The sequence below is a fragment of the Ranitomeya imitator genome, chromosome 2, assembly GCF_032444005.1.
Source record: "Ranitomeya imitator isolate aRanImi1 chromosome 2, aRanImi1.pri, whole genome shotgun sequence".
Lineage (NCBI taxonomy): Eukaryota > Metazoa > Chordata > Amphibia > Anura > Dendrobatidae > Ranitomeya > Ranitomeya imitator.
In genome coordinates, this window is record NC_091283.1 from 100,147,518 (window position 1) to 100,160,790 (window position 13,273).

At 42.0% G+C, this 13,273-nt stretch overlaps 1 protein-coding gene across 1 annotated transcript in view; it reads left to right on the forward strand.

Moving 5' to 3' along the window:
- The window catches only part of PASD1 (PAS domain containing repressor 1), a 164,607-nt gene extending 151,851 nt beyond the window's left edge, over positions 1–12,756 (forward strand). Inside the window, exons 17-21 of the mRNA XM_069747068.1 lie at positions 569–727; positions 1,630–1,824; positions 3,422–3,951; positions 10,397–10,604; positions 11,670–12,756. Of these exons, the coding sequence (XP_069603169.1) occupies positions 569–727; positions 1,630–1,824; positions 3,422–3,951; positions 10,397–10,604; positions 11,670–11,816 (1,239 nt within the window). The 3' untranslated portion in view covers positions 11,817–12,756. The remainder of the gene's footprint in view (positions 1–568; positions 728–1,629; positions 1,825–3,421; positions 3,952–10,396; positions 10,605–11,669) is intronic.
- Positions 12,757–13,273: the final 517 nt, after the last annotated feature.

Sequence of the window (13,273 nt, forward strand, 5' to 3'; positions counted from 1 at the left end):
ATGCACCATTGTTTTTCATGTGAAATCCTCAATACGTCTGATGTGTCACATGACCCTCTTCCCATTGGAAAAAATAAAGTTGGATCCAAAATGGCTGACTTCAAAATGGCCGCCATGGTCACCACCAATCTGGAAAAGTTTCTCCTCTTCCATATACTAATGTGCCACAAACAGGAAGTTGATAGCTCCAACCATTCCCATTTTATTTAGCTGTATCCATATAAAAGGCCCACCTTGTGTATATATATATATATATACAACCATTCTGCTCAGCCTCCATGATTTCTTCTGTTGTATCTACGAACACCCATATTTTCTTGTCATCTTCACGCTTCGTCTCTTCACAACTGTTCTTTGTCTATCAAATACTCTTGTGCCTCATAAATCTACGTGTTATTTGTACTTTGTTTCACCAGGCATCTGGTTTTATCTGTCTGGAAATGTCTGGGGAAAACATTTTAGAATGTCCTTTTTCCTTGATTGTCTTGTCCCATATTAATTAAATATTAAAACCAACAAACTTAGCTCTTACTCTCAACTCAACAACAGCTTTTCTTCTGTTCTGTAGCCGGCTTGTCATTACCCCAGTCACCTCGGCATGGTGACTCAACTGAAGGAGCAGCTGGAAGAGAGGACGCGGATATTACAGGCCGACATCAAAACACAGCAGCAAGAACTAGATGTCTTAAAGGAACAGCTGCAGCTGGTGCAGGACTCCAATTTGCAGGTATCAAGCATAAGGTCTATTTAGCATGTAAATGACTGTGTGAAATGTAAAGTGCACAGGTCACCGTAATAAAATGCTATTTACCTCCAGATATAGGGTTGATATACAGATAAATAGCATGCAAACGCTGTATGGGTGACTTACTGGAAAAGCAGCAACAGGGAGAAAATTAAGTTATATTTTCCCTTTACCCGCTTGCTTCCAGTCACCGCTCACTATACTGGTGTGCTGTAATTAGTCCCCGACACGGCTTCACAGCCTGTTCTGCATGCTTGTGCTAAATAGCGGGCTTTCAATAAAAAACCTTCTCTTTTCTAAAGAATGGATAGATTTTTAATTCTGTAGTTTACTGAATGTTGTCTCAGGTTCCGCTCACATCTGCAGTCTATCAGCTGTGTTCAGCTTTCTTAGCGAGGAGCGTAGGACTTGTAAGTTCTGTGCTGTAGAGCTTGGAAGCGCTCCTCTGAAACTTTGTGGATCATTAGACCTGGCCAACCTCAATGTCCCTGCACTCTTTCAGTCCTCTGCTTGCAGGATCGGAGAGCGCACAGCTCTGACCAATGCCATAGCCATGATGGTGGTCCAGGTTGTCAATCACTAGGAGAGTACAGGAGCAGTGGAATCCTGAAAAAGGAAGGGTCACACTATTGGGACCTCCACTGATCAGCTGGTTTGGCGATCGTGTGTGAGCTTCTTCAGTTACTTCTCTTTAGCTTGATGTCTCATTTATACATTTCTTAGCAGCTGATGAGCCACCCTTCTCGCGCCATTTTAGTGGTGACTCTGACCATCTAACAATAATATATACTGTTTATTGGTTTAATATATTTCATTTAAATAGTAATGTAATCTATGAAAACAAAATATTTAAATATTTTCCTCCCTCTTCTTTTTTTGTGAAGATGTTTATGCAGCAACCAATATCAATGGGGTTCAATAATGTACAGCAGTCTGATTCAAGAAGGGTCTCGCGCCAGTCTGGGGCAGCAGCCAGGCAAGGTCTGGAAATGGGAAAGAAATCTCAGTCCATGATGAGCTCCAAACGCTTTTGTGGGTCTCAGATAACCTCCGCTCAACAGTATGGGACACCAAATCAGGTAACTAAGCCTTGTGCATCCATCACGTTGTCAACTAATTACATTGAAGCTCCTAATGTTTGACGTCTATCCACTTTGGTCATAAAGGGGGTCTTGCCTCGGGATGTCCACATGATGTGATAGGATATTTGTGGGTTCCCTACCTGTAAGTTGTTGTAAGGCAAAGGTTATTTGGGTGCATGAAACCTACAAAAATGACCACATGGCCAATTGGGACACCCCCCTGAGCCTGAACAACAACACCACCCAAAAAAGTTTTTATGGATCAAAAAAAATAATAAAAAATGAATAAAGAATGCTTCTAGAAAATGTGTATCAATATAATAATTCAAACTAAGATCCAATAGAGCAAGGGGATAAATGCAAATCAAAAATAAATTTATTATAGAATAACATAAAAATAATATATTTGTTAGCACCGGTTCTTTTTAGCTGCTTATTTGTATCCTACCTCATCTATTTTTGGCCTTTTGGGCTTTTTTGATGTTATTCTATAATAAAATTTGTTTTTGATTTGCATTTATCCCCTTGCTCTATTGGATCTTAGTTTAATTTATTATATTCATACACATATTTTCTAGATGCATTCTTTATTCATTTTTTATTAATTTTTTGATCCATAAAAACTTTTTTCGGTGTTGTTATTTGGGTGCAGTCTTATGTTAAGCAAATCAACTATGATAAAAAGTGTTTGATTCAGAAATCTGTGGGTGGATGTAGAGATGCAATAAAAGAAATAGATCCCATTTAAAATAAATAGATTCCATTTGTAATTATTATTTAAACCTATTGTTAAACCATAATTTGTCACAATACAGACTGCTTACATTATTAAACAGCTATCTTAGATCTGTTGAGGCTGGGGTACTTACTTCTTGTCACACTATGGACTTTTTGAAAGTTTAAAACTCAATCTCCACCCACTTAATGTGATTGACAGAGTAGGTTGGGAGAGACTGAATACACTTGGACTCATAAGCTCTAACTCTATAGTTGGACTCAAAATGATCATCTAAAATGCTCATCGTCAGAGGCAGAATTACAATGGCAGGTAACACTTTTATAACCAGCTAATAACACAGGATCCAAGGTGACATCAATTCTAACAGCTCTCCCTTCCCAATGACTTTGCACACGCTCATTAGATGCTTCAATACAGTGGGTAGAGTCTGCATCATCTGTCTACTGCTGCAAATGTACATGTGCAATTCTTGGAATAAAAGGAAGTAGGAGTCTAAAATAGTCAGTGTTTATTGTGAGAATTGCGAGATTTCTATATTTTTTTAATTTTAATACAGACTTGGTTATAGAACGAAAAACATTCACTTGTAAAAAAAGTACTTCTGACACAAAAATGTGATTTAAACAATAGGTCATTTCCTGGGGTGACTTTCCCTTTAAATAAGATCTTACAGTATCCAATGACAGCACCTAAGTTAACCTGTGAATTAACAGTGTATTCTAGGTGTTTAATACATACATGTGTGCAACTGTTTCCAGTTATATAGTTAAAATTGAGATTAAATAATCTATTACTATATATATTGCTTTTTTCATCAATTAACAGCTGCTCATTTCTATTTTACATGTAAAAAAGAACACAACTCACCAGCAGCACCCCCAAAGTCAGCAGCACCAGCACACTCAGCAAATACAACAGCAGGCATCGCAACATCAGCCTCAACAAATACAGCAAACAACGGGGCAGCACCAGCATCAACAAATACAACAGCAAGTGCCACAGCACCAGCATCAGCAAATACAACAGCAAGCACCGCAACACCAGCATCAGCAAGTCCAGCAAGCACAACAGCAACTACAGCACCAGCAACTACAGCACCAGCTGCAGCAGCAACAGCAGCAGCAGCAACTACAGAAGCAACAGCAGCTGCAGAAACATCAGCAACAGCAGCAACAGTTACAAAGACAACAGCGGATGATGAGAACAAATCAGACACAGCAAGCAGCTGTGTTACAGACTCATGGCAACATTGTGATGCCTCTATATAATAATACTATGATGTTCTCACAGACTCACAACCCTTCTTCTGCTTCTTCTTCACGAATTTCCTCAGATAATGTGGACAGATCCCAATCATCTGATTTCACTCAAGACAGGCATTTGAGGTACACAGTGTGATTTTCTATCCTATAACTACAGATATAAGTATGTATGTGTCCTGCAAAGTTTACAAGCTATTTACACCTTTGGGCACATTTTATTATGTTTTACTTGCATGCATTTATTTTGGCAAAAAAATAATTTTGCAATTAGGTTTCATTAGACATGTTGCACCGCTTGGCTTTTAAGCCTTGTTGTTTCCATGCTCATTGCTGAGTGTAGAATGGGATTAACTCTGAAACAGTCAGTGAGTTCACGGGGAGTTTATAACTCTTTTATCTGTTACTTATCTGCTCTCATTTGATTTATGACCACAAACTGAACTTTCATGTCTTCATAAATTAGCTGAGAGGAGCTCACACTGCGTCTGTCCACTTGGCCTGCAGTACCCTATTTTTCGGACTATAAGACGAACCGGACCATAAGACGCACCTCAAATTTTCAGACGGAAAATAGGGAAAAAAATAATGTGTCAAATGAGGGTCCGTCTAAGATTTAGAATTCAGCTTACCAGGGAAAGGATCGGCACAGGTGGAGGAGTGGTCACAGGGGTCATTCAGTGGTCCAGGCTGGTGCGATGGCCTCTGGGAAATCCCATCCCAGGCTGGTGCGATGGCGGTGCTCTGTGTTGTGGCGGTGATCTGTGGGGTGGCTGTGCTCTGTAGGGTGGCTGTGCTCTGTCGGGCGGCAGCGGTCTGTGCTGCGGCAGCAGCGGAGCTCTGTACTGGGGTGGTAGCGAGCCTCTGTGCTGGGGTGGCAGCGGGGCTCTGTGCTGCATGGGGGACTCCGCCGACATTTCATCAAAGCCTGGAGGCCCCCGCAGCTCCGTTGCAGCGATGCAGTGGCCTCTGGTAAAATGGACGCCGGGACAGTGAATGCTCAGATTAAGATCTTATGGTCCGAAAAATACGGTATATGTGGGGACTCGGTCTTTGTGTGATCATCAGATTATTATCGTACTCCTAATCATGCAGCGTATATGGACATTTAGTTAATGCAATCTTCAGCCAGCAATAGGTAGTGGCTATCAAAGGCAAATTGTGTACTTTTTGTTTAATGAAATTCAATAAAAAAATATTTTCCGTACAAAATACATGCATTTAAAGTGAATCTGTCAGTAGGATCACACCTCCTAGGCCATATGGGCATGTAGGACCATAGAAATCTACATTTTTCTTATATGCAAATGAGCTGTTCCAGACTATGGGCCAGATATAGATTTCCCTGATAATTCGCTTACAGAGCTTATTTTAAGTAAAAGGAGTAGTTACCAGTGTGATACATGTCAGGTCTTATAATCACACACACTATGCAGTGAGATGAGAGCTAACGCAGTACAGCAGAAGTGAACTTTGTCTCATTACAAACATTTGCAGCAGCACGTGTCCTGTCATAGTGCTGGCAGTTCTGCTGAAGATCTGTGACTGGTTATAACCAACATAGTACAGCAGTGTTATACCTTGTCTCATTACAAGCACAAGCATGTTTGCAGTTGTCTTCTCACATTGCTGTCAGCTCTGCTATATTGTCCCTCCGTAAGATAACATCTGCAGCTGCAAACATTTTTGTAATGAGACAAAGTTCACTTCTGCTGTACTGTGTTTGTTCTGATTTCACTGCAGAGCTGTGTGTGATTATAACCAACACAGTACTGCAGAGTTGAACCTTGTCTCATTGCAAAGACAATGACATGCTGCCTGTGACATGGAAGCTGAAGCACTGAGAGAACAAATGTGCAAATATGGTAGTTTGACAGAAGAGAACTTTGTCTCGTTATTGTTAGCTCTGCTGTACTGTTAGTTCTGATGTCACTGCAGAGCTGTGCGTCATCATGAGACCAAACTGTCAGTCATTACAAGCTGTGAAATGAGAAGAAAAACCGTCACTAAACAAACTCACATACCTCCACACATAGGATTCAGCTTGCGGACACATTTCTTCTTGCACCGAAGACTCACAGGTGTATGTGAACATCCCAGCAGATGAGCTTATTCAGATATGCAGGATAGAAATGAAGGGTGGCACTCCATGGACACTGATCGGTGAAAAAACTTTTTTATTAGTTGCATAAAAAAAGACATGGAGGCAGGGGAGCGCTGGTGACTGTGCAGACTACAGTCATTTTCGGGTACACACTAGGCATCAGCGGGTCCAGGTATTACATGTCTCACACTGGTAACTCCCCCTATCAATTAAATAATCTCTGGAAGCAGATTCTCAGGGAGATCTATGTCCAGCCCATAGCCTGGAACATCGGGACACAGATATCAACTTTTCATTTTATTCAGCTTCATATGACCTACATGGCCATATACTGTAGATGATTTAGGAGTAGTGATGAGCAAATATACTCGTTACTCGAGATTTCCCAAGCACGCTCGGGTGTCCTCCGAGTATTTTTTAGTGCTCGGAGATTCAGTTTTCTTCGCTGCAGCTGAATGATTTACATCTGTTAGCCAGCATAAGTACATGTGGGGGTTGCCTGGTTGCTAGGGAATCCCCACATGTAATCAAGCTGGCTAACAGATGTAAATCAGTGATGATCCTACTCACAGATTCCCTTTAAGAAAGGTAAAATACAATATACCCAGAAGATGTCCATATGTTTCAATTCAAAACAGTGGCAATAAGTATCACATCCTATGTTTGCATATGTTCATCCATGGTTTTCTCATCAGTACAAGCCACTTATTTTAATCCCTTCAACACATTGGACGTACCGGTACATCCTACTCCGCAGTGTGTTCCCGCAAATACACGTACTGGTATGTCCTGGCAGTTGTACTGGTGTGCCCACACGATTATCGCCAGGAGCTTGGTTTAAGTGATGGCCGAAACCCAGCCATCACTGCCAGGAGTAGTGACCACACCACCCCTGGCTGTTGGCTGTTTAACCTTCTAATTGCTGCGATCAATAGCGATAACATCATTTAGGAGGCAGTGAAAGGGAGTGAGCTTTCACTCCCGTCCGAACGGCGCCCCTGTGAAGTCATCGTGGGGGCCCGTGGTTGCCATAGCAGCAGGAGGTCATATGTCGACCTCCTGGTCTGCCACCAAAGGAGGTCTGCTTAGACCATGCCCGAAGCACTACATATTGGGAACTATAATGGCAGATTTGCAATTTTCACTCGGCAAGATCCACTGCTGCTTGTTTATTGAAACCACCCGTGGAGTCAAAATCATCACTGCACCTGTAAATAAATTCCCAGAGGGGCGTAATTTACAAAATGGGGTCAACCTGAGGGGGGATTATACTCTTCTGGCACTTAGGGGCTGTGGCATACCGCCAATGGTGGCAGGCCATGCGACTGCTATGGGGCCCTGAGGGGTGAGGGGGCCCACCAGAGTCAGACCGCAACAGCTGTGCTGTGCCATGTGCCTTTAATTAAATGTGTGCGCCGCCATCACTCTGTACCTGGCCTGTCCTAACTCCTCCTTTCTAGTCCTGCACTGCTCCCGGTTGAACTCTCTGGCTGGACTTGCATAAGGACCCCACGCCTCCTGGTTGACGTAGCTTTTCAGCTAGAGAGAGCAGTGTATGCTGGGCCCGGCCGGAAGTAGTTGCACATGTGAGGGCGGCTACCGGTTGTTGGAGGCGGACCGTGAGGAGCTGAGGCTGTGTGGAGACACAAGACAGTGAGCTGGTCCCGGCACAAACGCCTCCCAGCCATCACTCGGCCCCTCCGTGCATCGGGAGCTGCCTCCTCTGCCTTCATTAATGTCCCCGGCACCTGCGCTGTAAGTTCCTATCATGTGATGTGAGTCGAAGGGCAGCGCAAACTGCGCATGCCCAAAAAAGGAACTTACAGCACAGGCACTGGGGACGTTAATGAAGGCACAGGAGGCGGCGCCCGGCACACGGAGGGGCCGAGTGATGGCTGGGAGGCGTTTGTCCGGGGGGAAAAGACACGCCCCCTGGACAGACTACAGGTATGGCGGGCAAATTAAAAAAAAGAATATTGCAGCATTGGAAGGGACCCCAAATAAAATAGCCACCTTGACAGAATGCAGCATTAGTGCTGCACAAGATGGCTCTTTTAGTTAAAAACACCAGGGGAGTGACGTTCCCTTTAAGGCTATGTGCCCATGTTGCAGAATAGAAGCAGATTTTTCTGTTTCAAATCCACACTCCCTCGCCAAGGAAAACGCTTGCAGATTTTAACGCAGCTAAAACGCTTAAAAAAACGCAATGTGGGCAGACAGCTTAAGAGTTAAAAATGCTCATTACACCACTAGATAAATTCCTCGAGAGGTATAGTTGACAAAATGGCATCATGTGTGGGGGTTTCTGCTGTTTTGGCATGTCAGAGGCTCTTCAAACACGACATGACATCCGCAATCTATTTCAGCCAAAATTGCGCTTGAGAATTCTATTGGGGTCCTTCCATTTTGGGCCCTGCCGTGTGTTCTCAGTAGTTTTCCACCACATATGAGGTATCAGCATACTCAGGAGAAATTGCACAACAAATTGTATGGTCGATTTTATCCTTTTACCTTTGTAAAAATGAAAAATATGAGGATAAAGCAAGATTTATGTATTTTTCCATTTTCACGAGTCAATGTTATAAAATTCCATGAAGCACCTGTGGGTTCAAGGAGTTTACCAAAATGGGGTCACTTGTGGTTTTTTCCACTGTTTAGGCACATCAGGGGTTCTACAAACGCGACATGGCGTCCGATATCTATTCCACTGTATTTTGCGCTCCAAAAGTCAAATGGTGCTCCTTCCCTTCCGAGCACACATATTGGGTATTGCTCTACTCAGGAGAAATTGCACCGCAAATTTTGGGGTCCATTTTCTCCTGTTACCCTCATGAAAAATAAAATTTTGAGGGAAAAAGTAAAATTTTAATTTTTTCCTTTCACATTGCTTAAGATTCTGGGACTCTCCTTAAGGGTTAATACATTTCTTGAATGTGGTTTTGAGCACTTTGATGGGTGCAGTTTTTAAAAAGATGTGACTTTTGGTTACTTTCTGTCACATAGGCCCCTGAAAGTCCCTTGAAATGTGATGTGGTCCCTAAAACAATTAGTGTTGTAAATTTTTCTGTAAAAATAAAAAAAAAAATTCTTATTACATTTTAACCCTTCTAACTTCCTAAAAAAATTCTGTTTAAAAAATTATGTTGATGTGAAGTAGACATGTGGTACATGTTATTTATAATCTATTTTGTGCGGTATATCTATTTCGTTTAAGGGCATAAAAATTAAAAGTTTGAAAATTGCAAAATTTTCAAATTTTTGATATTTTCATAAATAAACGCAAATCATATCGACCAAAATTAACCACTATCATGCAGCACAATGTGTCACAAAAAAACAACCTCAGAATCACTGGAACATGTTGAAGCGTTCCAGAGTTATTACCACAAAAAAAGACACTGGTCAGAAGTGTTCAATTTGGCTTGGTCAGGAAGGTGAAAACAAGCTTGTGGCTGAAGGAGTTAAGCAGCTTCCCAACATGTCTGGGATCTTTTTTTTTACTCACCAAAAGTGATCTATTACCAACAAGAGATACTGGAAGCAAGTTCATATTTGAGCTTGAGGATGCTAGTATTATACGGAGTCAGCTATCATTTATGTCCAGAGTTGAGCAAAAGATTCTGATCAAGGACCCTGGTCAACAATATGTGGCCAACGGCCCAGAGTCCTGTGAACCTCCTCCTACCGGTCAGCATTCCCGCCATCTCTTCTGATTAGCAGGCCAAAGATGATATAATTATGCATTACGTTGCACCCTGCCTACTAATTAGAAGAGGCGTTGGGGCTGGTGAAGGTTCACAAGGATCTGGACCAGGGTCCTCCAAACAAAAATGTCTCTCAGCTCTAGCAAACACCTCATAAAAATCTGGTTCTTTTGGAACCGTTTGACTTTTTACATTTCTCTTTAGTCTAGTCACGAACAGCTGTGTATTTGTGCCACTTTTATTTCCCATCCCCTATCTTGACTTTCCTGGGATCCCCATCCCTACCGGGAAGCCCCTAGCTCACTGGAGGTTTACCAAAACTCTTCCACCGGGGCCCATTTGACCATAGATATGCCACAGGCAGTAGAAGTACACTTATTTAAGTTAAAAAAAAATACCCTCAAAGTTGTGCATCTTTTCATGGGAACCTGTCACAGGCTCTACATACTAGAAACACTAATACTAAACAGGACCGCCGACTGGACTCATATGGCAAGGGGGAGTGTTGTAGCAAAAAAGTTGTGTTGTTTTTAAGATGTCCCAGAATGCTCCAAAATTTGAGCGTAAAATAATGGTGTAAAAGAAGTTAACCAAGAGGTGATATAATGTTAGACAAAACAAAGAAATGCATCCTCCGGCTTGAGCTACTGTGATAAATATGGAGCATAAAATCTAATTCTAAACCCCATGGATAGGGATAACTTCCAAACTTGAGAATACCCCTTAATGTTATGTCTGTGTTACATGTTTTTCTCTATGACAGGTTTGTCCAGGACCAACAAATGCGGCCGCCCTCGATACAAATGCAACCAATCACATGTAGCGCAGTGATTGCAGCGTCTCCCGCTCCAGCGTACACCCCCTCCGTAATGATCCCTGCAGCCAGCTTTACCCCCCAACAGACCCATGCTGCAGTTCACCTCCACCATCGTCAGCAACAGCAAGTCCAACCGCAGCATCTCTACCTTCAGGTAACGTAAATGGTAGAAAACTGTAAACATCAAATATACCGTTTGACTTTTGGGACTGAAAAGGGGATGAATTTGCAAGAATTGACCTATTGTTTAATACATGGTTTTATGTAAAATGTATTTTTAAATAATTTTGATGTTTTTTTTTCCATTATTTTCTATGTCACTATCTCTATTAAAGCACCACGCCAGCATTTTTTAAAATTTTGTTTTACCGCTGTAGTGGTGCCACTAATCCAAGTTCCCTGTCCCCGATCTTATACTTACCAGCCATCATCTTCCCATGTAATTGGCGCCACTTTGGTCATCTCCTGCAAGTTGTGACCTGGCGGATCGCTGAGGTGTTTGATGCGCGATCCATAAGTTACTACTCAATGTAAGTCTATGAGAGGCACAGCATGGTTCTCATAGACTTACACTGAGAGCTTGTCACCGTTCCCTCCGGTCAGACAGAAGTCACGGTCACAAGATGGAGCAGCGACTGGTAAGTATAAGACTAGGGGCAAGGAACTTTTATATTAGTGGCTCCACTCCAGTGCTGAAATAGACAAAAAACGCTCGAGTGGTGCTTTAAAAAAAAAAATCCAAGATCTTGCAATTTTCACACACGTGACTAAAACTTCCAGTCCTTTTCAGCAGCTGCATTGGCTAAAGAGTACAATAGACTAACTATGTCTTCATGAGTTAACACAGTGCAGGTTTCTAGGCATGCTCTGATCATTGTGAAGGGAGAAGGTGAGCTGTGACCATCATCTACTGTTAAAGGTGGATCTTGTGTTATCAGCTGTTTAGAGGTGTTATCTTTCATTATAATCCTGTCTGTGATGATAATGAGACTGCCGAAAAGTCATATATGCAGAACAAGCAGTGTGATTCTAGTATTACCCCTAGTATCCATCCATATTATAAAATTTCTGTTTTTTTATAGACAGACAAATTATCAAAGATTAAAAAATAAATTGAACTTAAAAACTTGATTCACTCAATTGTTTGTTATCGGACGATACATTCCATTGAAGGTTTACAATGTTGGTATGATTTTTCACTATTTCCATTGTGTTTCAGATGCAAAATCTAGAATCTTTGCAGTCGGGCCAGTCTCAGCGTATGTTTCAGCAGTCTCACATCCCTCAACAGAATACAATGGGCTATTTTCTGCATCCTCAACAACAAAATCAATCGGGTAATATATCCGACTTACCGGACATGTAACTCCCGTGACACTAGAGGAAAAGAGAATAATATCTCAGGCATTATACTTGTGCACCATGTGCAACAGTCATAGAGGACATTACCGGGCCCGGAAGCCCTCTCTAATTATCCCGTTCACTGAAGATTGTGCTGAGGAAGGAGACGTTTTCACTGAAGACAGCTGATAAACCAATCCAAGAGGAAACCCATATATTATATTTTATTATAGATTCCCAGCTGCCTTCAAGAAGAACCAAGAGTAATTCTGAGTTCTGATGTTACCTGTGCACCAAAGTGTATGTTAGGGGCTCTATTTTTTTTGGTTTGCCAAAGTGACTACCCAATAAGTGACTATATTATGACTACCTATACCCAGCAAACTATAGAGAAGTGCTTGGAGGGTGCGGCCGGCAGTCTACGGCAGGGGCGGACATACCTTTTGGGCCCTTGTGTGGCTGCACCAATAATAAGGGGGCTCATTTCCAAATCCAAAACAGGTGGAATTGTGCATTATGATGAGCTATTGGACTTCAAAGAGTCCATATAATGTTCCTGCACAGGGTCCTCTTCTGTCTGTGTCTGGCAATGGTCAACGGATAGGTCAGATAACCTCAGGCACCCATTTTACGTACTTTAGAAGTTAATTCTGCGTTTTTGTACATCTACTTTATGAAGAATTTCCGAGATTTATCCTAATAGAGTGATGATCTATATGCCCTTTTAGCAATCAGGAGTTTAATGCCAAAGTATTGAATATATATATATAGAGAACTATATATCAGAAGAGTACCTAGAAAAGTCCTTAATATTACCAAACTGGTCATAACGCTCCAGCCTGGTGCTGGTTGGCTGAAACGTTCATTTGCAGATAAAACAGAGCAAAAATAGCAAATGTGCCCGGAGGGGTTTTCATGGGGTTGTAGGTAAAACTATAGGGCTATGTTGTTAGCACGGTGCACACAAAAAAATAAAAAAAATGAACATCAGTCCTGCCATGTCTGTATACTGATGGAACGGCTGGTTCGTCCTTTGAAGATGGGCACATGGACACTCTCCATGGTGCCGTGTGGCTTTGGAATTACTTGCACTGTCATTTGGATTAATGCTGCATGCTTGCTATGGTTAATAAGCAGCATTTATTTCACACGTGTGCAGTTTTTAGACTAGACAGTCATATTAGAATGTCCAGGTTTATGGATTCTATTATATTAATATATTTATTGCATTGGGATGTGTTCTGAAATCTGTTTGTCATTGTCTCCGAGTCCAACTATTCCGCAATATTCAATAGTGCCTCCTGTACAAAAGAACGACCTATCCAGCTGCTCATTCTGCCTCATTGTTTCTACTACTGAGCCATCGCTCACGTGTTCCGGCCTGTCCTCTACGTATATGACTACTGAAGCGAGCACGGATCGGAGAGTGGGCAGCTCGGGACGAGTTATAAAAAGCCGCCTGGTAATAGACACCGATGCACA